At 42.8% G+C, this 23991-nt stretch overlaps 1 protein-coding gene across 3 annotated transcripts; it reads left to right on the forward strand.

Moving 5' to 3' along the window:
* The first annotated feature begins 907 nt into the window (after nt 1-907).
* On the forward strand, nt 908-23080 carry TBC1D9B (TBC1 domain family member 9B). 3 transcript variants are annotated; one of them, XM_069028559.1, is made up of 22 exons: nt 908-1090; nt 3377-3487; nt 6313-6431; nt 7433-7661; nt 8330-8588; nt 9268-9475; nt 9608-9820; nt 9960-10121; nt 10698-10848; nt 11196-11410; nt 12153-12270; nt 12991-13276; nt 13938-14067; nt 15259-15357; nt 16061-16129; nt 16911-17151; nt 17441-17506; nt 17660-17731; nt 18148-18198; nt 19277-19324; nt 19765-19871; nt 20640-23080. In XM_069028559.1, exons 1-22 carry the CDS (start codon nt 973-975, stop codon nt 21330-21332), a joined length of 3765 nt encoding a protein of 1254 aa, XP_068884660.1. In that variant the 5' UTR covers nt 908-972; the 3' UTR covers nt 21333-23080. The 3 variants fall into 3 exon arrangements, with proteins under 3 accessions (XP_068884660.1, XP_068884661.1, XP_068884662.1); XM_069028560.1 differs by having other exon boundaries at nt 18166-18198; XM_069028561.1 differs by lacking the exon at nt 18148-18198 and having other exon boundaries at nt 20640-23079.
* The last annotated feature ends 911 nt before the right edge of the window (nt 23081-23991 follow it).

Below are 23991 nucleotides of genomic sequence, written 5' to 3' on the forward strand. Positions count from 1 at the left end.
ATATTTATATTACAGTAGTGTACAAAGGCTCTGGCTGGGATTAGGGCACTGCACTAACAAAGAAGATAGATCATCCAGGGTTAAAGGATTTCTAGCCTAAAAAAACTACTGCATTCCCGCCTTCCTGGGAGCTGGGCAATAAGCACAGAGATGGGAGATGTCAATGTTTTCTGCTGGTGTAACACTTTCAGAGTTTGCCTAGAGGCTCTCTAATGGTTATCGAAACAAGAATAGCGTTTCACTAAATTATTGGGAGGCTGCTCTGCAGCCAAGGGAGGAGAGGGAACTGCACCTCCCGCTGTCCTGTGTGCTGCAAAGATCATCCTCGGACTGGGCCACAAGCTTTGAGAGGGCTCCGGAGCTGCAAAGTGAGGACCAAAATGAACCAGCTGCCAGGACGGGGATGCCAGGACCCCCACGCTGGGCTCACGAGGCTGAGATGCTGGAAGTGCATGTTCTTCGGAGCAAAAAGGGCACATTAATTCCCATCTTCCCAGAGGGGACATTGAAGCATCGCCAGCCTGGGCAGGAGAGCTGGACATGTCCCTGCTGTTCCAGTGCCCGACCACTCTCTGGGGTGGGTATTTTTCTAATATCCAACTTAACACCTCCCCCCACCGTCCTTCCCCGACACAACTTCAGGCCGTTCAATTCAGGTCTTTTCAATGCAGCCACAATGTGCCACCTAAAGAAAGAGGAGCTTTGCAGAGCGCGGAGGTGACCCCCGACTGCCCACCGACGACAGTACAGGGAGGTGGCACCGGGCGCCGTCCGGGCACGGGGCTCGAACCCGCGACCTCGGCGCTGCGGAGGCAGTGAGGGGGCCGGGCCGCCAGAGGGCGCCGTGGCGGCGGGCGCCGTGAGGGCCCCGTGACCCGGCCCGGCCGCTCCCCCCGCGCCGCTCCCGCCCCGGCCGGGCCGGCCCAGCCCCGCGGGCCGCTCTGCTCCGCGCCGCTCCGCAGCCCCGCCGCGATGTGGCTGGGCCCCGAGGAGGTGCTGCTGGCCGGCGCGCTGTGGGTCACCGAGCGCGCCAACCCCTTCTTCCTGCTCCAGCGCCGGCGGGGACACGGCAAAGGGGGCGGCCTCACGGGTGAGGCGCGGCGGGGCCGCGGGGAGGCTCCGGCCCGGCCCGGGATCCGTGAGCGCGGGGCGGGGGGCTGGGAGGGCCCGGCGGGGGGAGAGAGGCGCGTTCCGCCCGTCTCTTCGCTGTGTGTGACCCCGGAGCCCCTCGGCCGCTGTGTCCGCCCGGGGCCTGTGTCCGCCCCCGGCCGGGGCTGAGCCGGGGCTGAGCCGGGGCTGTCAGCGGTCAGGCCCGCGGAGCTGCTGCCGGGGAGCCCGCATAACTGACGGGGTGCCTGGGACCGTCTTCTTCCCCTGTCAAAAATGGCTTCTCAGCCCTGCTCGCGTTGCCTTGAATTATTAAGGTGGTTTATTTGCATATTTTTGTGTGTGTATGTGCTTCTTCAAGATGTAGAGGATGACAATAAGACGTGGTTTATATTTAGTAGCAGTATGGAAGTTGTGCTGTGCATGGGCTGGGGGTGAAGCTGTGTGGGTCCAGCCCAGTGGATACCCCTGTGTGTGGGGGACAACCGTGTTTGTGACATAAACTGCTAAAATAACATGACTGTCACCAAAGCACAATGTTAACAACAACAACAACAAATCCCCTCACTTTTAAAAACCCCATTTATGTGCAGAATGCTTTCAATTATGTGAATTACAAAAATATGCATTTTACTTTTGTGAATTACACCCAGCCAGTGTCATGTATTAGCCCTGTTAGACAAACTAATTACAGAAACGGCGCATCTGATAAACATCGTCAACATAATTCATCTTTTCACAGTGCTCAAAATTATTTTGAACTGCTCTGTTTGATGTCACATAACTTGTGCAGTTTTGCATATAGGCCTGCACTTCTTTCTACAATTTTCCATTTTTTTCCAAGAAGAAATGATGCATGGTGCTATTCTCGGAACATTTAAACTGATGTGTTCCCGATGGGTTGAAGCTTTGAGCTGTGTTTATTTTTTGAGCTAGTGTGGCTCAGTGAGAGTCTTCTTCAGAGCTCCTGGAAAAGCCACGTGTCCTTAAGGAACTGTTCAGGTGCACAGTGACATCTCAGAGTTAGAGTGGGATGTTCAGCTGAGCTGGAAGAGTGTTTAAGTTGCTGTCAGGCTCAAGTTCTTTAAACATCTCATTACCGGTCTGTGTGTCAATATTTGACACGTTCAGTATTGTCATAGGAAGGATTCAAAAATAACTTTTAATCCTTATCTTGCCTAAAACTACACAAGAAACCCAGAGCCCAAACAGATCCTGCTGTGCTGGATACATAGTTGTTTGGTTAAGGTTTGTCACATGGGCTTGCTGTGGATAATGTTTCAGTGGAAGGACACTCAGTGGTATATTCTTAATTTGCTAATTGCTACATGGATAGCCAAGAGAGATAAGGGAGTGGAAGTGGCACGTTTCTTGATAAAGGATCAGATAGGGATGAGTACAGTTGGCACAGGCTTACCCAAACCATGAGAGCTGGGAGTTGAGACCGGACCCCCCACAAAGACAGAGCCCAAGGAGCAACCATGCTCCCTCCCCAAGTTCTAATACTAGAGAACTTTTAACCTTGAGTGTGTTGCAAAATTAATTTGCATTAAAGATGCTCATAGTGCATTGTCTAGAATAACACAGCAAAGTATCATCTTAGATATTTGTTTTATCTAATTGAAATAAAAACTTAATTGAAGTAAATGGATTTGTTTTGCAAAGTCTGGTCCATCTGCATTTACTCTGGAAATGTCTCCTTTCTTCTTTAACATATATACAGGGTTTTTTTGCTTCTGTATTGCCAAATTTTGAGTTGCTGACATCTTTGTTTAATCAAAGTACTTCTGGAAACAACCCTGAGACCTGTGAGCACCAGTTTTTCTAGATCTACTTGATTCCATTTGGACAAGTTATCTTATCTGCTGTTGGCATTAGTGATGCTGAAAGATACAGTGTTGAAAACTCTTGTGTCTTTTAGTTTGGTAGGCTTAAAAATCACTATTAGCAACAGAAACCCCGCAGAGGAAAATAAGTTTCACTTCCATCAGAAAACTCTCCTAGGAAGGCTGAGGATTATAATGAGGCTTCATAAGCATTTAATTGCCATCTAAACTTTGTCCATTGCCAGTAGGACAGGCTGCAGTTGGTTTTTAGGTAATTTACCTGCAGTATCTTCATTTTCTCAATCGAGTGCCACAGCACTTCTGTCACAGCTGTTCACAGACTGTGAATATCAGCATCTGCAGTGATGATCCCGTGCTTTTGCTTAACCCAGTTCTTTATTTTGGTATTACATTGCTGTAATTTCTCTCTCTGTGCTTCCTAGGTCTCCTTGTGGGAACACTGGACGTGGTTTTGGATTCCAGTGCCAGAGTTGCCCCATACCGGATTCTGCACCAGACTCAGGACTCTCAAGTGTACTGGGCAGTGGCCTGTGGTATGTGACTCTTGTTGGGGACTAGATTGGAGTTGTTCTCATGGTTCAGATGACCAGTTATCCCACATAGGAGTATCCTGTGACTGCTCAGGAATCTTGCGAGAGCTTCTGATGGTGTAGTGGAAGATTCCAGGAATGACAAGTCAGTGTTGTTTAAACTGTAATTGAGGAACTTGAAGCTCTGCAAAAGGTTCTGTTTCTGCAGATGTTAGGAATTTTCTTTCTTCCAAGATATACCTTGTGTTTGCAAGGTTGTAGTGAGATTGTGCAGGGAATAAACGTGCTGGTTTTGGTGGGATGATGAGTGTTGTGCTCCTACTTACCAGGAGCATGGCACAAGATGGGAACATGTAACATTGTTCAAGGTACCAGAGGTTCTTTGGGGAGCCTCTTTACTGTCTTGGTCCAGTTTATGTTTTTTCTGTTATTTCTGGCTTGGAATAGATGTGTATATAGATCTGTAAAATGTATTAGAATAGTATTTTTTTTAACATCAAGGATCCTTGGCCTCTTTTACTTGAGAAATGTAACTGCTGTTTTAGAATATCATAATGCAACCGTCTGATGCCTGTTGGTGAACTTTGATTAAAGTTTTAGGTCCTAATACTTGCTAAAGAGGAAATATCTCCAGACATATTTGTTAGACCAACTTTGTTTATAATAAGAATCTTCACTTCTCACTTTGTGGGGGAGACATAAAATCTGACCATGAAGGAATCATTTGCTAAGCCCACAGAGGCTGATGTCTTGTTTTTCCTGTTCCCACCTTCTCCCCAGGCAACCAATACAATATTCTCCCTTGCAGAGCTACTTAAATTCTGCAGAGGAGAGGTTTAGCTGTTGCTGTGTTTCACAGAAACTCAGGTTCCCTTTTGAGGAGGGTGGAGGCAGAGAATTAAGAAAGACAGTAAACAAAATGGCAGGTCAGGAGCTGCACAGAAAAAAGGAGACTATTTAGTGCAGATCTGTAATTTTATGGTATCTTGACACTCAAAAGGTTACTTTTGTTCAATTTCACGAGTGTTTTAGTTGATACCCACTGTATCTCAGTTACTTTTAAGCAATGCAGCATGTAAAAGTGAGGCTGGGTAACACCCAAATGGAGTTTGATAAATTATTCTACTGGAGTAAATATGTTGTCTTCATCCAAAGTATTTTTTTATCATATCTGGTTCTCATTCTGCTGTCAGAGTACTGATATTCCTTTAAAGTTATAAAATGTATACTGCTCTCTAGTTGAAAAATGGAAATATTTTATTTACAATTCGCTGTGTGTAAATACTAGTGGGCAGCAATCTGGCCACACATGCAGCTTCAGCTCTTCAGCGCTTTGTTTTTATAACCCTCCTTGTAGGAATTGCAAACTTTTATTCCTTCATGTATGTCATTCTAATGTTGTTCTTACAAAGATGTCAGTTATTGAGGCCAGGCTTATTTTAGCAATTTGTCTGCTGTCACTTGGTAAGAGTTGGCAGCTTATGAAACAAAACAGGACACAGACTTTATTCCACTGCTGTTGTTGCTGAACCTGTGGGGTTTTTTTCATAATCAAAGCATCCTATAATTGATAATTTTGTGCCCTTAAAATAAACTATTTTGTATTACTCAAAATCATTTGTGCTTTAGAAACATTGTCAGATGCTGTGGTAGATGTCAAGTAAATTTATATGCAGAGGCAACAGAACGAACTTTTGTTGTCGTGCACGTTGGGCTGTACACACAAACCCAAATTCATATCCCTGCAGTTCTTTCAGACAGGACAGCTTATTTGCTTCTAAGTTTTATTCTCAGATTAGCTAGCATTGGGTTTTTATGGTTTGGTGTCCAACTACAAATATGTGAAGATGATTTCATGATTGAAGCTGCCTCCCAGGGAACTGTTTGTGTCATTTGTTTTTCTTCTTTTCCGTCATTAACCACACAGTGGTAAAATGTACTCATAGAGAAACTGAGTAGTGACAGGCATGATATTTTTATATATCCCACTGCATAAGTATGAAACTAGAAGGTAAATTTACTGAAATATGGCAAAGAGAAACTTAAAAATGTCTGACTTGCATTTAAAAATATTTCTTTTAATCTGCATTTAACAATGTTTCTTATCATGTTAAAAAAACTGATTTTTTTTTATCTCTGCTTTTTTTTTTTCTGACTACAGTATTGTGATAGGTATCAACAGAGAGGAAAAAAAGACAAATACTTGAAATAATTAATGGAAATTAAGGCAACTTTCTAAAGAAAAGTTATTTAAATTGGTTACAGAATGGAGCTTATCCTTTGTGAACTGTTGTAGATGTGTGGTTAAAGACAACTAACCATTAGATAGAAAGTTTGCTGAGAATTTTTTACTTAAGAAAGCAGAGAACTTTTTGACATAAATATTTTGTTGTGTGCTCCCTGCTGACCATTGCCCCTGGGAAATGGAACCTCTTTGTAGGTGTAAAAAGTCCAGTTGTTCTGAAATTTTAAGGTTCTTCTGGTAGTTCATTATCTTTGTTTCTGAATGCCAGTAATTAAAAGAATGATTCTTGACTGGAACATAGGAATGCTTTTTGTCTGGGAAAAAGGCTGTGTTTGGTGTGCATTGGCAAACAGGCTGATCTGTTGGTCGTGTGCTGATTATCCTTGGTGACGGTGGGGACATTTTATTAGAAACATAATGCTGGTATACCTAAAATATCCTTGACATGTACACACTTGGTGTGTGTGATTAATCCTAATCACTGTTCAGTAATTATTAGTTTCCCGTGAACTTGGAGGAAAAAAGGCGTTGTTCTAATTTTTCTTTCTTTGCTCTTGCCATTGTCTTTCTTCCCTTCAACTAGGATCATCTCGTAAAGAGATCACAAAGCATTGGGAATGGCTGGAGAATAACTTACTGCAGACTCTGTCCATCTTTGACAATGAAGAAGACATCACCACCTTTGTCAAGGGCAAGATACATGTAAGTGACATGTTTCCCTGAGGAGCTTCCAGGTCCTGAGAAAGGATGGGGAGATGGTTATAAGAATTTTTTACCCTTTTCGGTCATACATAGGTATGAAATGTCATGGAATGCATACACCATTGTCAACATGAGGTCACAGTCAGAACACTGAACAAATATATTTGAAGGGGAAGGGTTATGAGCAGTAGATCTCAAGGAACGGCCTGCTTAGGATGTTCCTACTAATCAAAATATAATACCTCTTTAAAATCCATGCCAATTATGCCTTTGATGCAGGGAGAATGTTTAACAAGGGTTCATCTAGCAACAAATGGAGGAGAGAGAATTCTAGTTTGCAAGCAATGTATTTGCCCTGCCAGTGGTCTGAAAGGCACCCAGGTTGTAAAGGAACTGCACCCCAACTTCCACTGGCTTTGGACTCTGGTGTCTGCTGGTTGTGCAGTTAACACACTTCAGATTCCCAGCCCACAAATCCTCCAGAGCAGAAACTTATAAATACAGTTCTTTATTGAACTGCAGAAGTTGCATCTGTTTCAGCTCTCCTGTCAGATTCTATCTTCTGTGTGTCTGTGCATGAGAGAGATTGTGGTCATTTGTTTTTCCTTCTGGCCAGTCAAGATCTGACAGATTGCAGAGTTTTGCCCTTCCTAGCAGATGATCTTCTTCCTGTTGAAGAAGCATGTGTGCAAGTGAGAAGATACTTCAGTTCTCCGGCAGGGTGTTCCAAGTGTTCCAAGCCAGCCATGAGGAACTCAGTCAAACATTAAATATGAGTGCTTGTGGCATGTGTTCAGGAGTGGATCCCAGACTCCCACAGTATCTGGCTTGCCCTTTCTGCATGTCTTTGCCGTTTCTGACATGACAGGAGGACTGATAAGTGCTGTGTCCTGTTCCTTTGTGCCTTCTGGATCGCTGCTGTGACCCTTTGCTTTGTACATTATTTCTGTCGGCAGACACATTCACTTCCATTTCTCCTCTCTCCTCCCTTGTCCTTTCAGGGCATTATTGCTGAGGAGAACAAGAATGAGCAGCCCCAAAGTGAAGAGGATCCAGGTAAATTCAAAGAGGCTGAACTAAAGATGCGGAAGCAGTTTGGGATGCCTGAGGTGGAGAAGTTGGTCAATTACTATTCCTGCAGCTACTGGAAGGGACGTGTCCCCAGGCAGGGCTGGCTGTACCTCACCGTCAACCACCTCTGTTTCTACTCTTTCCTGCTGGGCAAAGAGGGTGAGTTATGAGCCTGCAAGTTGTGTTTCTGTCATTTCCCATGATCTTTTTGATGCAGTTGATCTTTTGTGTGAACTCATTTTTAAGCTGACAGGTTTTTTTCCTTTTAGGAATCCTTGAGCTCTGCCTGGCTCAGCACATAAATCAGTTCTTGCTCTCACAGGCAACTCAGTGCTGTTTAGACTGAATGCCCAAGTCATTTTTTAAAACATTTCTCAAGTTGTACATCTGTTTTACTCAAACTGTGGATTACTTTTTACAAATTTTAGACTGACTGAATTAGAGAACCAAACAGTATTTTTACCTTGATGAGTTTTATCTGGGACACCTGTCAGGGCCTAGTATTTACAGAGCTTGAACTCCCGAGTCCAAAGCTAATTTGCTGGAAAGAAAGAATGAAAACTTCAGTAATTGTAGTTGAAAGCACTTATTGGATGGGAGATACTCCTTTTGGAACTGCATTATTTCTAGTCTAGTTAATCCCACAGGTTATTTCCAAGTATTTTTGGAGAACCCAGTAAAATTGTGAAGAAAAGAACTGTCCATGTGTAAGAGGGGGAGAAAATCCTGCTCCACTGAGAACTCACAGGCTGCTTGACCTTCATTTCTGTTTGGTTGTTGTTTTGCCTCAATTGTATTAATAGTATTTTTTTAATTCTTTTTCTCAGTTACACTGGTGATCCAGTGGGTGGATGTAACCCAGCTAGAAAAAAATGCTACACTGCTGTTCCCTGAGTGCATTAAAGTAAGCACAAGGGACAGTGAACTCTACTTTTCCATGTTTCTCAACATCAATGAGACTTTCAAGCTGATGGAGCAGTTGGCCAACATTGCGATGCGGCAGCTACTGGATAACGAGAGCTTCCTACAGGACAAGTCTCTCCCGAAGCCCAGGAGGCCTCTTAAGAACATCTCTGCATTAAAAAGGTACATATATGTTCCCAGCAGTGAGAAAAGAGGATAGATAACAGTGAGAAAAGAGGATAGATAACAGGGGATTGTAAAAATAAATCTGCATTATTTTGTAGCTCCCAGGTGCTGCTGGGGTGTTCTCACTCTAGGGGCTGCATCACTTATTTCGGTCATTAGCCCTCTGCTTGTTCTCTCTTTTTCCCCCATCCCAAATTGGAGCTGAATTCTCACACACACCCTCGTGTGTTTCTCATGTGTGGCTAGGCACTGTCAGAAGGACTTTTTTAGAAACTGCTGAAGTTCATATGTAAAAAAAAAAGGTGAAGGAAGAAAATTACACCAGCCCCTTTGTCTGAAGTTAAAGATTTATAAAAAGAAAGAGATTTGTATTGTAATAAATCCTCCCACTGGGGACTGTTCTCTGCAGTTTCAGGATCTGATGTAACATTTCAGTTTTGCAGATGCACTTGCATATTTTATCTTGTATTGCAGGACATACCTTGTCAGGGAGGCATGTCTGAAGGCTGAAAGTGGAGTCAGAGGAGGGGTGGCATCTCAGTTAGAGAAAGGAATACTAAGAATACACAGCACAGTCTGAAGGTTGTGATTGGAATGTACATTTGACATTAGTGTTTGAGTGGGTTTTTCCAGTGAGTAAGAAAGCTTCAGGTTACTACCCTTTACTTTTCTCCAGAGACCTGGATGCTCGAGCCAAAAATGAGTGCTACCGTGCCACTTTCCGGTTGCCCAAGGATGAATGCCTGGATGGACATACAGATTGTACCTTGTGGACACCATTCAACAAGATGCATATTCCTGGCCAGATGTTTGTTTCCAACAATTACATCTGTTTTGCCAGCAGGGCAGAGGAGGCCTGTCATCTCATCATTCCTCTCAGGGAGGTGGGGATTTCTTAGCTATATGTTAAGACTACAGGCCTCTCTTCTCTTTTGTGTCCTTCTGTCTTTTGTGCTGTGCTTTATGGGTAATGGAGAACATGCTAGATCCGAATGGCCCTTGTCTTTGTGTTCTAGGTGACAATAGTTGAGAAAGCAGATAGTTCCAGTGTCTTGCCCAGCCCTCTGTCCATCAGCACTAAAAGTAAAATGACCTTCTTCTTCGCCAATCTGAAGGACCGGGATTTCTTGGTACAGAGGATCTCTGACTTCCTGCAGAGAACTCCATCCAAGAAACCCTGCAGCATCGACAGGGAATGGAAGTGGAATGTGGCTGATCCCAGCAGTGAGGTACTAAGGAAATAGCTGGGAGGAACTTTTATCAGCTTTTCAGAGCAGTGCTCCGTACGTCACCAGCCAGTGCTGTCTCTGTTAGGCCATGAGCAGAGGAGGGAGCCTGAGTTCAGACATTTTCTGTTCTCTTGTCCAGGAGGTTCCAGAGCTGCCTTCCAGCAGCCCCCTGGCCGTCAGCCCCACGTCTGCTCTCAGCCATCGACCTGTCAGCTTCTGTGCTGGGCAAGTGCCAACAGCCTCTCAGGGACTGCTCAAACTCTTCAGGAGGGATGCTGAGGAGCTCTCTGGACCCAAAGGGGTAAATAATATTTTTATGTAAAACAAGTTACTTTAAATAGCTTGCAGTAGGTTGCTGATTTCCTGGCCTGCTCTAGAATGGAAATGTATTTTATCCCTGCTCAGTATCACTGCTGTGTGTGTCACAGTGATAGTGCTGCATAGAGGTAACTTGACTGTCGGCTTACTCTGTACTGACATACCTGAGATACTTGACCAGAGGCTGAGAAATGAGTGTTACCAGTGTTCTGGGATGTGAATTCATGACTTTAAAGAACAAGTTTTCTTCAGAGCAAGAAAGCAGGGAACTGGTATCTCTGCTTGTTAGTTACTCATCATGATCCATGATTCTGCTTGCATTTATGTGGAGATTTGCAAGGTGTAGTTGTAAAAACTTGACTTTAAGCAAGGTCATAACTGATTCAGAACAGGATAGATTAGTATATACACTCTTTGCTTTAGCAGAAAGAAGAGAGGCTTTAAATGTCACAATATTTTGTCTTGTGAAGTGCAGGCCTGAGTATATCCAGAAATCACCTGTCCTACAAACATAAAAATGAAATATTCCCCTAAAATAGCCATATTTGTTCCTTTGAAGGCAAAGGAGAAGATGAAGGAAGAGTCTTGGAACATTCATTTCTTTGAATATGGGCGAGGGATGTGTATGTACCGCACTGCCAAGACGAGGGAGCTGGTACAGAAAGGAATCCCAGAGAATCTCCGTGGAGAGCTGTGGCTCCTTTTCTCAGGTAGGATGTTGTGCTGCATATTTTGGCAGCAGGAATAATCTTTCTTCGCATCTCAAAGGAAAAGGTAAGAATCTTTGCTCATTTCAGAAGAAATTTATGACAAGTTAATTCCATCTGAATAGTACTTTGTGGTGACTTTCTTTATTATCCTACTAGCTGTTTGTCTTCTTTTGTCTCTGTTTCAGTGTTGGAACCTAGACTCTAACATTTAACAATGCATTTGTTCCTATATTTTCACATCTATTTGTAGTTCATGAGTTCATGCAGTGCTTCTAGTCTCCCTCATCTCTGAAACTGGGAATCTGTATTTCCAAGCACCAGAGGTAAAGCAATGTTTGTCATTTCAGGGGCTTGGAATGAAATGGTGACTCATCCTGGTTACTACACAGATCTTGTAGAAAAGTCAATGGGAAGGTACAATCTCGCTACAGAGGAAATTGAGAGAGATCTGCACCGCTCTATGCCAGAACATCCTGCCTTCCAAAATGAGTTGGGAATTGCTGCCCTCCGGAGAGTCTTAACAGCTTATGCATTCAGAAATCCAACAATTGGGTACTGTCAGGTAGGAAAGAAGTCTTAGGCTTGTTACTCCTACACAGTAGCCATGATTGACTTGGACTTTTTCTGCAGTTTTTTGTTCAGTTTCAAGCTTTTTCTTCATGCTGTCTATGTAGTGGTGAGAAAGTAGGAAAGAAGTTATGCTGCATCATCTCTTAAATATCCTTTGAACACAGTATTTAAATAGACTTTTCACATTGCTGTTAGATGTAATGTCAGTGTCTTTAATAGTTTTCCTGCCAGAGCTTTTACATAGTTCAGCAAAAACATCTGGTTTCATTAAAAGGAGCAATTAAATCAAAGTGATGTTGCACGTGGACAGTATATTGAAAATGAAGCCATTTGCTGGTTTGTGAAACAACTTGATGGAATTTCAGGTTCATTTTGTGTATTGCTATGGTGTTACAGGTTCTTGTAATGTTGTTCTGTTATGACCAAATTCTTACAAAGATTTTTGTGAAGACTTTGGAAATTATTCTTGTTCATGTTGTTTACTGAAAGTGCGTGACACAAGATCATCAAATTATTTGCTGCCTCATGAACAGAGGAACTGAAAACAGGAAGAAAAATTGGCTTAAGGTCATCTATTGACTCAGATACCAGTAGAAGCTGGAAATAGATATGACTCTTAGTGACAGTTTGCTGTACTCATGCTTTTAAGTTTAGCTGGTCTGTAATAGGAGAGCTTTCATGAAGACCTCCATGTTTTTCCCCTGTACCTGTTTGTTTGCTGTGCTGGCTCCCAGGCCATGAACATTGTCACCTCGGTGCTGTTGCTGTACTGCAATGAGGAAGAGGCTTTCTGGCTCCTGGTGGCTTTGTGCGAGCGGATGTTGCCAGATTACTACAACACAAGAGTAGTGGGTGAGTCCTTGTCAGATTCCTGCTGCAGCCTGGAGTTTCAGCTATGGTTGCACCAGCATCTCCCAGGAACATTTTGTTGTTCAGAATGAATTAAATGTGATGGGTTTTGAAGATAATGAAGCACACCTCTGTTCCTTTTAAGGTGGCAGGGGTGTGATGGAGACATAGGAAGAGACACTACAGGCCTCCAAGGTAGTAGGTACTACCTTGTAGTAACAGGGAAGATGAAGTCACTAAAAATGGGTATCAGGAGGGATCATTGGCAGTAAGGAGGCATATCTAGCAGAAAATTACTGTGTTTTAGTTTTCCCCATCTGAAGGCATCTGAATGATGTGTTAAATCTTTGGAACAGCCTCTGAGGAAAGGTTAGTGAAAGCACCACTTCATGGGCTTTTAAAGTTGGTTTGTATAATTGAGTATAGTTTGGTGTAAATACCATAGTATCAGTAATCCTCCACCCCTCCATTCAGGGCAAATGCACAAATTAATGAGAGATTCTGTGTTGAGAGGCTCTGTGTCTGCATGCTCTGCAATGTAGGAATAGTCTCATTGGTTTTATTGAGAACAGGGAAAAAAATTAATGTCTTAATTTTAGTTATGATGTTCAGAGGCTTGTATGAAATTCAGTGAACTCACACTGTTTTGTTTAATAATTGCTTAGCTTGGTACCATGACACCACCATTTTGAGTTCTACCATTATTTTGTTTGTCTGTTTCAGGTGCATTAGTGGACCAAGGCATCTTTGAAGAACTAACACGAGAGTATCTTCCACAGCTGTCAGAAAAGATGCAGGACCTGGGAGTGATCTCCACCATATCCCTTTCCTGGTTTCTTACTCTCTTCCTGAGTGTGATGCCCTTTGAGAGTGCCGTGGTCATTGTCGACTGTTTTTTCTATGAGGGAATCAAGTTTATCCTGCAGGTGTCATTGGCCATACTTGATGCCAACATGGAGAAGTTAATACAGTGCTGTGATGAAGGTGAAGCCATGACTATTTTGGGCAGGTACCATTCACTGTTCTTATTTATAACAGAGTAGTTACAGTGGCCTTTTAGTCATCATCTCTTTCTACCTAATAGCAGGTCACAGTTAACACTCTAAGATGAAACTTGAGCTCCAGAGAGGCTTGCTATTGCTTTCTGCAACAGCTGAAATTAATTGTTGGCTCAACTATGGAGGAATCCCATACTTCTGAGGCTGTTTTGCAGCATAATGCATTCCTGCATCTCAGTTTGAATTTGAACTCTTAAAGGTTGTTTATTTGAAATTTACATAATAATAATTCTGCTTTACTAGTTAGAATAGATTCTGGCAGAAATCACCTTCTAGAAACATAAAACATTATCAAGCAGATATCTCCCAAGTCTAGTAAATGTAAGATTTGCTTGTTTGAAATGGGAATCTCTTTTATGTGTAGCAAGATCTTCAGCATATGACTAGAAGCCCACTTTTTTAAAAGAGTAAATACCCCCAAAATAGGATAAAAATCAATTTCACTCCAGGTTACATTGAGGGTAGCATTGCAGATTAGATGGGAAAAACTAAATTCTTCTTCTTGTTTAGATTAATGATACAAAGAAGTTGGGAGTAATGCATATGGGATATTACTTCTTTTCCTGGACACTAATCCTGGAATCTTGCATCTGTTCTCATTTTTGTCCACAGATATTTGGACAACGTAGTTAACAGACAGAGTGTCTCTCCCCCTATTCCCCACTTGCACGCACTGTTGACCAGTGGAGATGACCCCCCACTTGAAATTGACATCTTTGAACTCATCAAAACTTCATATGAGGTAAAGTTCTGGCTTGGTTTTTGCCCAAGAGATTTTTTTCTCTACTAACATCCCATTTTATACTTTGTGCAGCTAAATTCTGAGCAATGTTCATAGCTTGAGGTGCTTAAGGAGTGCAGGCTGAAGCCATTGTTCTGCCTGCTTGCTATGAGTAGAACCTGACACTGTTGGCTATTGCAGATTACAAAGAGTCTGCCTAACACCAGAGGGACTAAAATGAAGACTGCAAATGAGGAAAAAGTTACAGACTAGAGATTTCTTCCTGCTTTGTCAAAAAAGTCTCTTGTTATTTCTATTTGAGGATTGTTAGTGCTAGGGAGTTAAGGAGGGAAATTCAGGGTAAAAATTGTGAAGTTCTCTGCAGAAACATGGAAGCATCCCAGTTCACATGAATGGGAATCCTGCTCTGTGATCCACATTATAGTAATAGGAAGGTGACCCCAGAAAGGTGCCAGTGCTGTTAAAATATCTCTGCACTGATAGAGGTGTTCCTCATTATTCATACTGAGCACAAACTCATAAGAAATTTGCTTCTGAATGATGGAGAGAACACAGGTGGAAGAACTGGTGTTTGGCAGTTCTTCTCTGCTATTCTCTGCTAAGTGTGGAATCGTTTCCCTCTTTATCTCCTGTTTTTCACCCCATCCCCTTCTGGCTGTTCACACTCAGGCAGCTGTCATTTTCCTGGGTGTTTTGTTTGCTTCTTCAAATCTGCCATCTCTGTTTGTTCTTGGTTTCTTTTTATAAAAGAGTGTCACCAAATTCATATTACTTGTCTGACCTAGTCCATAGAAAAGCTACTTGACTATGGTGTTTCTGGCTGAATCTCATGGGGGTCCTAGAGGAAAAAAAGACAGGGCTGGAAGGAATGACAACCTGTCTGTTCTCTTATCTCTGCCACAGTACGGGACCTGTATTTCTGTCAGTCCTGACAGATCCTTTTTCAGTTTTTCTCTAGAGACCTCTGATGTCAGATTTCTCATGAACTCTGAATTATTTCTCTTGCAGGACAGGAGTGAATAGGGAATAGAGCTCAAGTTTTTTCTCATCTTGCTGCTGGTAAAAGGCTTCTAGTGGTGGTATTAGGTCATCTCTGAGGGGATACTACACTTGTTAAAGAATGCGTAATTGAAGATTGGTTGTTCTCTCTTCAGGAGATGGTGTTGACCTGATCTGCTTCCTTTCTTGTAGAAATTTAGCAATCTGAAGGCAGATGACATTGAACAAATGCGTTTCAAACAAAGGCTGAAAGTGATCCAGTCTCTGGAGGATACAGCCAAGAAGAGTGTGGTATGTGACTCCCAGACTGAATGAGCTACCAAATGGCAGATTTATGGAAAGTGTTTTGCTGTGAGCATCAAGAAACTTCGTGCTGTAGCAGACCAAGTTTTAAGTGACTGAAAGAATGATTGAATGAGATGTTTTTGGCATGGAGAGAGAGAAAAAACACCTGTTGGCCTTGACATAGTCTCCCCTGCCTAGTGCTGTCTGTTTTACTGCTTGCCTGGAATCTTTGAGAAAAGCTTGTTAGCAGATAATTATTTTACTGCCATTTAGAGAGTTCATTAGGGAATTTTACTGAAGGGTTCATGGCCAAAGGGATGTGTCCATATTTATTGCTGTTATCTCCCGTGTCCTAGGTGGAGAATCTCATCAGGGTGTTTATTTCACTGTTGTTCTTTAATGCACCCAAGTCAAACCTTTGAAGATAAAAACAGGAGGAGGGGCAACACAGTCTGCTCAGTCAGGTCTGCACAAACAGGAAATAAGCACAGTAAACTACTGAAAACGTTAGCAGTTTCTGCTTGACTGCAAACTGCCTTCCTGATTGGTTTCCAGGGGTATTAGAATGGTGATGTTTTCCTTCCCATTCTGTGTCATATCTCCTTGCACTTGTTTTCTTCCCTTCTATGTTACACAGATTTTTCACTGAGTTGTATTTAACTTTTCTTTTTGAAGCAAATTGTTCACTCTATTTTATCTGTAACTACAGGTCCGAGCTGTGTCTGGTGACATTGGTTTCTCTATGGAAGAACTAGAAGAGCTGTATGTAGTGTTCAAGGTAAGAAGCCTTTCTTGAGAGTGAGGAATAACTTTGTGATACAAATAGCAAAGTATGTTGAAAGGGAAGCAATGACTTTGCTTTAATTCTTAATGTGACCTATCAGAAACTGATGTGGCATTCTGTTACGCATGGTGCCAGTAGGACTGGCCCTGTTACTATCTGATTAATTATTTTTAATTTTTTCCCCCAAAGGTGGCCAAGCCACATTCACAGTAGTTGAACAATACTCAGAAAGAAACTGTGGAACCAATGAAAAGGAATGTCATATAGCACTGAGAATGGGGAACTAGGATTGACTATACCTCAGTTTTTATTCTCAAGTTTTCCATTGACCTCATCTGTAATTGTGACAAGATTACTTAAGGGCTTTGCCTCTATTTGTCAGCATATGTATTTTTAAAAGAATGGTATTACCCAAGTGCATTTACCAAAGTCATTTACCAAACTCAGTTGTGCTCTGCTGTAGACTCAGAAAGAGAGGCTTAGGTCTAAAACCGGCATGCTCCCTTTGCAATAAAGCCTGAATGTCATTTTGTTAAAACCTGAAATCATGTTTTGAATTTTTCACTTTAAATTATTCTTTGTGTTTTTCCTGGAATCTCTGTCTCTTCCTTCATTTCTTATTATTTTGTAGTGAAGTAACACTAGGAATAGCAAGGCAGATAATGTGTTCCCTGAAATGTCTCTTCTTTGCTCCCTCAGTGCTATTCTTGAGCTGTAACAGTCTGCACTCCTGTGGTGCAGCATAATCTGCTCTGTTAATCCTTTCTGTCCAAAGGCCAAGTACCTGATGAGCTGTTACTGGGGGAATAACCGTGCAGCTGCTGCCCGCCGGGACCAGAGCCTGCCCTACCTGGAGCAGTATCGCATAGACATGGAGCAGTTCAAGGAGCTGTTCATCAGCCTCACCCCCTGGGCCTGTGGGGCACATACCCCTGTGCTGGCAGGGCGGCTCTTCCGCCTCCTGGATGAGAACAGGGATTCTCTCATCAACTTCAAGGAGTTCGTGACAGGAATGAGTAAGTGGTGTTTTTGGAGAAAATGGAGTGCTGCAAAAAATGTGTCTGTCCTTTTCCAAGAAGAGAACTAAAAGGAGATAATGGTGTGTTCACTGTCATGAGGGGAGGATGACAGGAAGCCTCAAGCTGGACAAAATACACCTTTTTGGTGTGGATTTCATTATTGATTCTGCACAGGACTTCGAGCAGTCATTGTATGGGAATTCATTCTGGTTTGAACCTGTAAGCAGAGGGTGATTTTTTTATCATTAAAGTGCTATTTTTCTTAACTTTTTTCTTTTCTTTCCAGGTGGGATGTACCATGGTGACCTCACTGAAAAACTCAAAGTACTCTACAAACTGCACCTGCCTCCTGGTGAGTGACTGCTTCTGGGTACTGCTGCTATTGAACACGGGCTGCTCTGACATCAATTGACATGGGGTGCCTCATGAGTTTTGCTAATGAAGTGGGTTGTACTGCTGCTCAATTAGCTTAGAGATCTTAACATTTGCTTCTGTGTGAATACAGCTCTGAATCCAGAGGAGACAGAGTCTGCTTTGGAAGCCACAAGTTATTTCACAGAGGATGTGACAACAGAAGGTAATGCAACACTGCTGCCTTTACTTCTCAGTTAGGCAGGAGTTGCAGCATAGATCCATGTGCTCTGAACAGTGATTTTGTGCAAGGCATGGTCTCGTGCTGGCAGTGTGTTAGGATTGCCAGTGTGTTTGAGTTCACTGTCTTTGTTGCATGATGGGGAAGAAGTTTGGAGCTAAAACTCCTCGGTGCCAATTCCATGCAGGATACAGCATGCTCTGAAGCATGGGCACAGACTGCTGAGGAGGAGCAGTGTGCTTTCACCAGCCCCTGTCTCCCACCATGATTTAGGTTTTTCACGCAAGTCTCATTGTCTCTCTTCTTGTTTTTGTTTTCTTCTCTGTGTCTGTCTATGTCTGACCTTTTCTTCTGTTTTATCTGGGATATTGTCCCCTCAACCCCTTTTTCTGCTGCTCAAGTATCTCCTTTTGTCTCAGAGCTGGATATCTGCCTGCACTGTGAGTCTCAAGGTCAGTCCATGGATTATGTGCATGCATTGAGCATGGCTATGGTGCTGATACCACCTGCCAGCCCAGTGTGCTGATGTAAATACTCTGAAATTATTGCTGCTGCTTCTCTCTCATGACACTGTCACTATTAATAAAGTGCTATAAGTAATGAAATATCTTTCAGTATATTCTGCCTGTTGAGTTTCAGCCTTGGTCAAAATAGGTTTTGTCTGGCTTCTTTCAGTGGAATTCATCTCATCCTAGAAACTGGTGGTCAAAAAGAAGCTCAGAAAAGAGTGGGGGGGGGGTACAAGGCTTTCTGGCCTGGATAGGTGATTCCTGTGCCTACTCCACAGTCTTCCATTTTAAAGGAATAAGGATGCATGCCATTGAATTGCCGAACTGTTGGTAGACCAGTTTACTGCATTTCATAAAATACAACATTAGGGATTGTCAGATAGGAGATCAAAGTATGTCAGTCATGCTCAACATTTACCAGAATACAATGATGCTCCAAAAAATCTCAGTACTACAAGAGGTAGTTGTGCAGTTTGGTGTAGGTGGCTGATTTAACAGTCTGAGTTGAACCAAGACTTCCTATTTGCTCTAATGACAATATAGGGAACCAGAAGTGAAGTTTGTGAAGTTGGACTGCAAATTGCTCCCAAAATGTCAGTTCAGGCAGTGAATGATTAGGAGTGTAGGCATTAGTCACATATGTGCTCAGCAGTGGTGTGGGTTTTTTCCATTCATTATCTTGCTTTGGACGACTGAACATCTTGTCTTTAAGCCATCACATTGCTTTGCTATCTTTCATATCTGTGTTTTCACGCTTTCTTTTAAGACCTCTGCCCTCTACCTCAGCTCTTCAACCCACTTTTTGAGTGTGGCTCTTTATCCATCTCATCTCATCCCATCAGCCTCTTGTTTCCATCCCGTTCTGTTCACTCCTCTAACCATGATATGGGAGTGTGAGATGTAACTTCTATTAAACGTACTCTTGTATAATTTTAATTTGTATATTGAGTTGTCTTAAGTTCTTTGAGTGTTTTATTGCTGAAAATCAGCTATTAATTGTTTTATAATCCATAATTTTTAGAAACCCAAGAAGATAAAGGAAGGAGAAATGAGAATGGTCCAGAAAAAGGTAATTTCATCATCAATAGACCACATTCTAATCTCATCTCTCTCGTATTATGACTTGTTCGTTGTCTTATGCTGATCAAAGAGACCTTGCAAAGTGTCCCTTGTGGACAGAGGTAAAGCAGGAGGTGAGCTGGGAAATAAGTATCCCTTATGCCTTACTGCTCTGACTCTTTTACATACCAAGATCACAGCATTTGTAAATCATGTTGGGTAAGTTGTCAGCTCACTTGTGAGAAGTCAAGCTGCTGCAGCACTGTTTAATTTTTTGCTCTACTGAGCTGGATCAGATAAGCCAGCAGTAAACAATGCAGCCTTCCTGGTAGATGCTTTTGTGGGCTGTCAATAACCCCTTCTTCAAGCCTGATTTTTGCTGGCTCAGCATTCACTTTGAAAGTCTGAAACCATAAACCACCTGACCAGTGGCTTGTTCTTGCCTTGCAGAGGAGAAGGGTACCAGTCCACAGGACTACAGATACTACCTAAGAATGTGGGCCAAGGAAAAAGAATCCAAGAAAGAAACAATTAAAGATCTCCCCAAAATGAGCCAGGTAAGAAAGGAATATGAAGGTTTCCAGTTGGATCACTGGCAGCTTAGTGGAATTCTGCAGTATGTGCAGCCACTGTGCCAGCATGTTCAGTACTTGCCCATAGTTTTCCCTGCTGTTCTGGTCTGGTGAGCTTTAGAACCTCTAATTCCACACATTTCTGTTGAGTTGTGCACTGGATATGGACAAATTGCTTTTTATCAACCAGTCAAATGTAATGGATTCACTCTGCCTCACAGACCAGTTTTTCCTATAAGAACTGCACTCTGTGTTTTCCCTCCAGAGCAGGATGTTTGAAATATGCCATCAGTCACAGAAACTTGTTCAGTTTTTTTGGTTTTGTGTTGCTTCGAGTTACAGCTGCTTGGTGGAGAGTGAAGAATGTGGTTACAGAAGAGAGAGTCAGATGACTGGCGTGATCTTTTCTGTCTCTAATTTCCTTGATGGGTGCTACTTAAACCAGTTCAGAAATGCTTAGAAGCTGACCACAGAAGAGTAGCAGAATAGATGTAAAACTTCAGGTTTTCTTAGCATTAGTGAATATGTGACTACTCTGTTCATCTGTCAGCAGAAAACCCACCACATTAAATTGCCAGCTGTGTCTCAATTTAGCTGCAACAGAGAGGGGAGAGTTTGCCTGTGTCAGACTGTTCTGAACTTAGTGGGGAGGCAAATAAGCAATGAGTCATTTGAGATGGTGCCTGTTGCCTCATCTGCCACTGACAACTTTTTCAGCCTGATACATGATTATTTGGTTTTTGTCTTTTAAAGGAACAGTTCATAGAGTTATGCAAGACCCTTTACAACATGTTCAGCGAGGACCCTGTGGAACAGGAGCTGTACCATGCCATTGCCACCGTGGCCAGTCTCCTTCTGAGGATTGGGGAAGTTGGGAAGAAATTCTCCAACAGGCCCACAAGGAAGTCTGAGGACTGCAAAGCAAACAATACCCAAGATCCTGTGAGTGAAGAGGAGTCACCAACATCTGAACAGAGTCAGAATTCAGCAGTAGAGCAGCAACCCCAAGCTGACCATGAGGACAAAGCCAGCATTGATGCTCTGCCTGAAAAAATACAGCAGGAAAACCAAACTCTAGGAGATGGGTCAGGGGAAGGACAAGGCTCTCCTTTACAGCTGCTATCAGATGATGAAACCAAAGATGATATGTCCATGTCTTCCTACTCCATGGTCAGCACAGGCTCCCTGCAGTGCGAAGACATCGCAGATGACACGGTGCTGGTTGGCTGTGAAGGCAGCAGTGCAGCTGCCAGGTATGGCAGCACCATTGACACTGACTGGTCCATCTCCTTCGAGCAGATCTTGGCCTCCATGCTGACAGAAACAGCCCTTGTAAACTACTTTGAGAAAAAAGTCAACATTCTCCAAAAGATCAAGGATCAGAAGAAGGTAGAGAGGCAGTTCAGTTCATCCAGTGACTATGAACTTTCCTCTGTGTCAGGGTGAAATCAAGAATGCAGGAGTTGTCTTTGGGAGACAAAACAGGAAGATAGTGTGGCAGATGGCAAGATGATTTGGTATTTTCTGTTTGGGGTTTTTTTGTTTATTCAGAGACCAGTAACTACACAATTACAATAGAATCCAATTGATATGGGGCTTCTGACAGTGACTGTTTTGTGTAGGTGTTTCATTGGCTGCTCTGGCTGAGAGAATTAGTTTTACATTCTTGAGAGCCATTAGAACCTAATAGCCCCTGACATATAGAATTACCACCATAAATTATGCATGTCTGCCTTCTGCTATCTTTTATTTCAATGAAGTTTTATTTCAGACAGTAACTGCTCCTTGCCTGCCCTTGTTTGCTGTAGGTTCCTGGGTAACTTGCACAGCAGATGCAGCCTGGCTTGAAACCATGCTCACCTCTGGCTGCCAGTCCGAGAGCTATTGCAGTGTAGTCAAGTGCTGTAGGACTCTGACCTATAAATAATCTTGTACGTTCTTGTAAGATGTTCTGTGACTCAGCAGATATAAAGCAAACATGCCCCACTGCTCCCAGCACCCTAAGATCTTAAACACAGACATTGCTCAGACCTGCAGATTTCTTTCACATGTGATTTGGCATATTCATAGTGTACGATCACTTACTTTCTCCTTCAGAATTCAGGAGTTTTCAGGCAAACCTGGTTTTCTAGCATTTGCTTTTCTATTTCTTTGAAAACCATTGGTTTTAGTTTGTCTGGGAAGCCACAAGCTCCTTGGCTTCAGTGCAGAAATGATACTGAGTCAATCAGTGGGCTCATGATGGTTATAATGAGGGAGTAAGTTCCTAAAATAGAAGTCAGTGAATCAACCTCAGCATTCCAGGGCAGTGGCACACTGGTCTGCTGGACTTTCCCTGTCAGTATGTTTACTATTTATTGCTGATTCCCTGTTTTTCCTAGCTAGTGATGGGTCCAGTTTTTAGGAGGACCCGTAAGAATACTCCGGTCAGTCAGCCCTCACAAATGCTTGGGGCTGGAAGTTGTGCAGGAGCATTGTGTCACCCGCTGCTGCTCAGTCTCCTTTCTTGAGAGTCTAGCAATGGACATGCTCTTAGAAACTACTTGCACATCCAAGGGCGTTTGTACCTAAAGGGGAAGAATTTAGAGCAGTGTGGCTCTGCCAGCAGCCCCTTATGGGAAACCTCAATACCAGAGCTCATTCCAGTTAGAAACAAAAAACTGGGAGACTGTGTGTGCTCTTCTAAACCAATTAAAACCAGAGGAAACTATGAGTTGCCCTTCTGGTAGCAGGGTGTGTTCTCCAAGGAAGTAATGCTGTTACTACAGATGAACTTGTCTCAGCACAGAGGCAGTGGCCTTGCAGGGGCAGGGCGAGAGATGCTGCTGCTCGGCCAGAACAGAGCCCGCACTGAAGGCAAGGTTTGATCCAGCTTTTGACTGGCACTTGGGATCTAAAGGTAGGAAGGACACATGTGGATGTTCCCATTTAACACTACTTGGTGTGCTCCTCAGTGTTAATTCATCCTCGTGACATTTTTGGTCTGTATTCACAGCTGGTACATATTTCTTATTTCTCTGCCTCCTCTGTCCTGTATCACTGGAGAGCAGCCATTAGTAAAACTGCTTTTACTAATTATTCAGTAATTTATTGTAATTTTTTAAAGTACAAATAATACATGTGATTTTACACTGTCTGTCTTACTCGTCATGTATACAATAAATGAATCAGAATCCTATAGGTTATTTGGCTGTCTTTTATTTCTCTCTGAGCTCATGGAATATTGCTGGTTCTTTACCCAGTTATCAGAAAAAGTGTGTTACCAAAACTGCGGGAAAACACAAAACTCTCCAACAACATTTTTAGTGTTAGAGAATCAAGGCATTACTTTATTCTGGCCAGGATGTTGTTCTGGCCAGGATGTGCAACAGAAATCATTTCAGCCACACATAGCCCGGGTGTGCAGAGAAAATCATTCCATGACACATGGCTCTTTACTAGATTTTTCAGACACTCAATACAGTCAAAACCCATAGAAATTCATTGGACCAGGTGTCGGTGACCGTGCCAGGGGTGATGTTGGGAGCTGATGGTCGTTAATGGTCATTATCTTCTGTGTATCTTCTGTGCTGCTCCCAGTCTGTTGAGAAGTTAAGCTCATCACGCCTTGAGTGATGAAGCAGTCCTTTGAAAAGAAAATTCCTTTCCCCTGGGGAAAAGGCGAACAAAACCCCTGATGTAAAGTTATGTAAAAAATTTTAAACTTGGTATATTTCCCAACAAGTGGACTTTGTGTGACTGTACTCTTTTCTTTCCTTCCTTTTTTCTTTCATATTTTCTTCTTTCTTCTTAATTTATTTTCTTCATATTGTTCTTTTTTCTCTTTTTCTTTTCTCCTTTTTCTTTTTTCCTTTTCTCTATTTTTTCCTTTCTTTGTATTCCCTTTTTTCCCCCGCCTTTCTTTTCCCCATTCCCCCCCCCTTCTTTTTCCTTCTTTTCCCCCTATTCTTTTTTCCCCCTCTTCCCCCCCCCCCCCCCCCCCCCCTTTCCTTATTTCTCTGTATATTTACTTTTACTATAACACAGACCAGCACATCTCCAGGTGGGTGCAAACCTGACCGGTGCCGATGCGGGCGCAGACACGCCGTTAACGCACCGCCAGCCG

Source organism: Aphelocoma coerulescens, chromosome 13, assembly GCF_041296385.1.
Source record: "Aphelocoma coerulescens isolate FSJ_1873_10779 chromosome 13, UR_Acoe_1.0, whole genome shotgun sequence".
Classification (NCBI taxonomy): domain Eukaryota; kingdom Metazoa; phylum Chordata; class Aves; order Passeriformes; family Corvidae; genus Aphelocoma; species Aphelocoma coerulescens.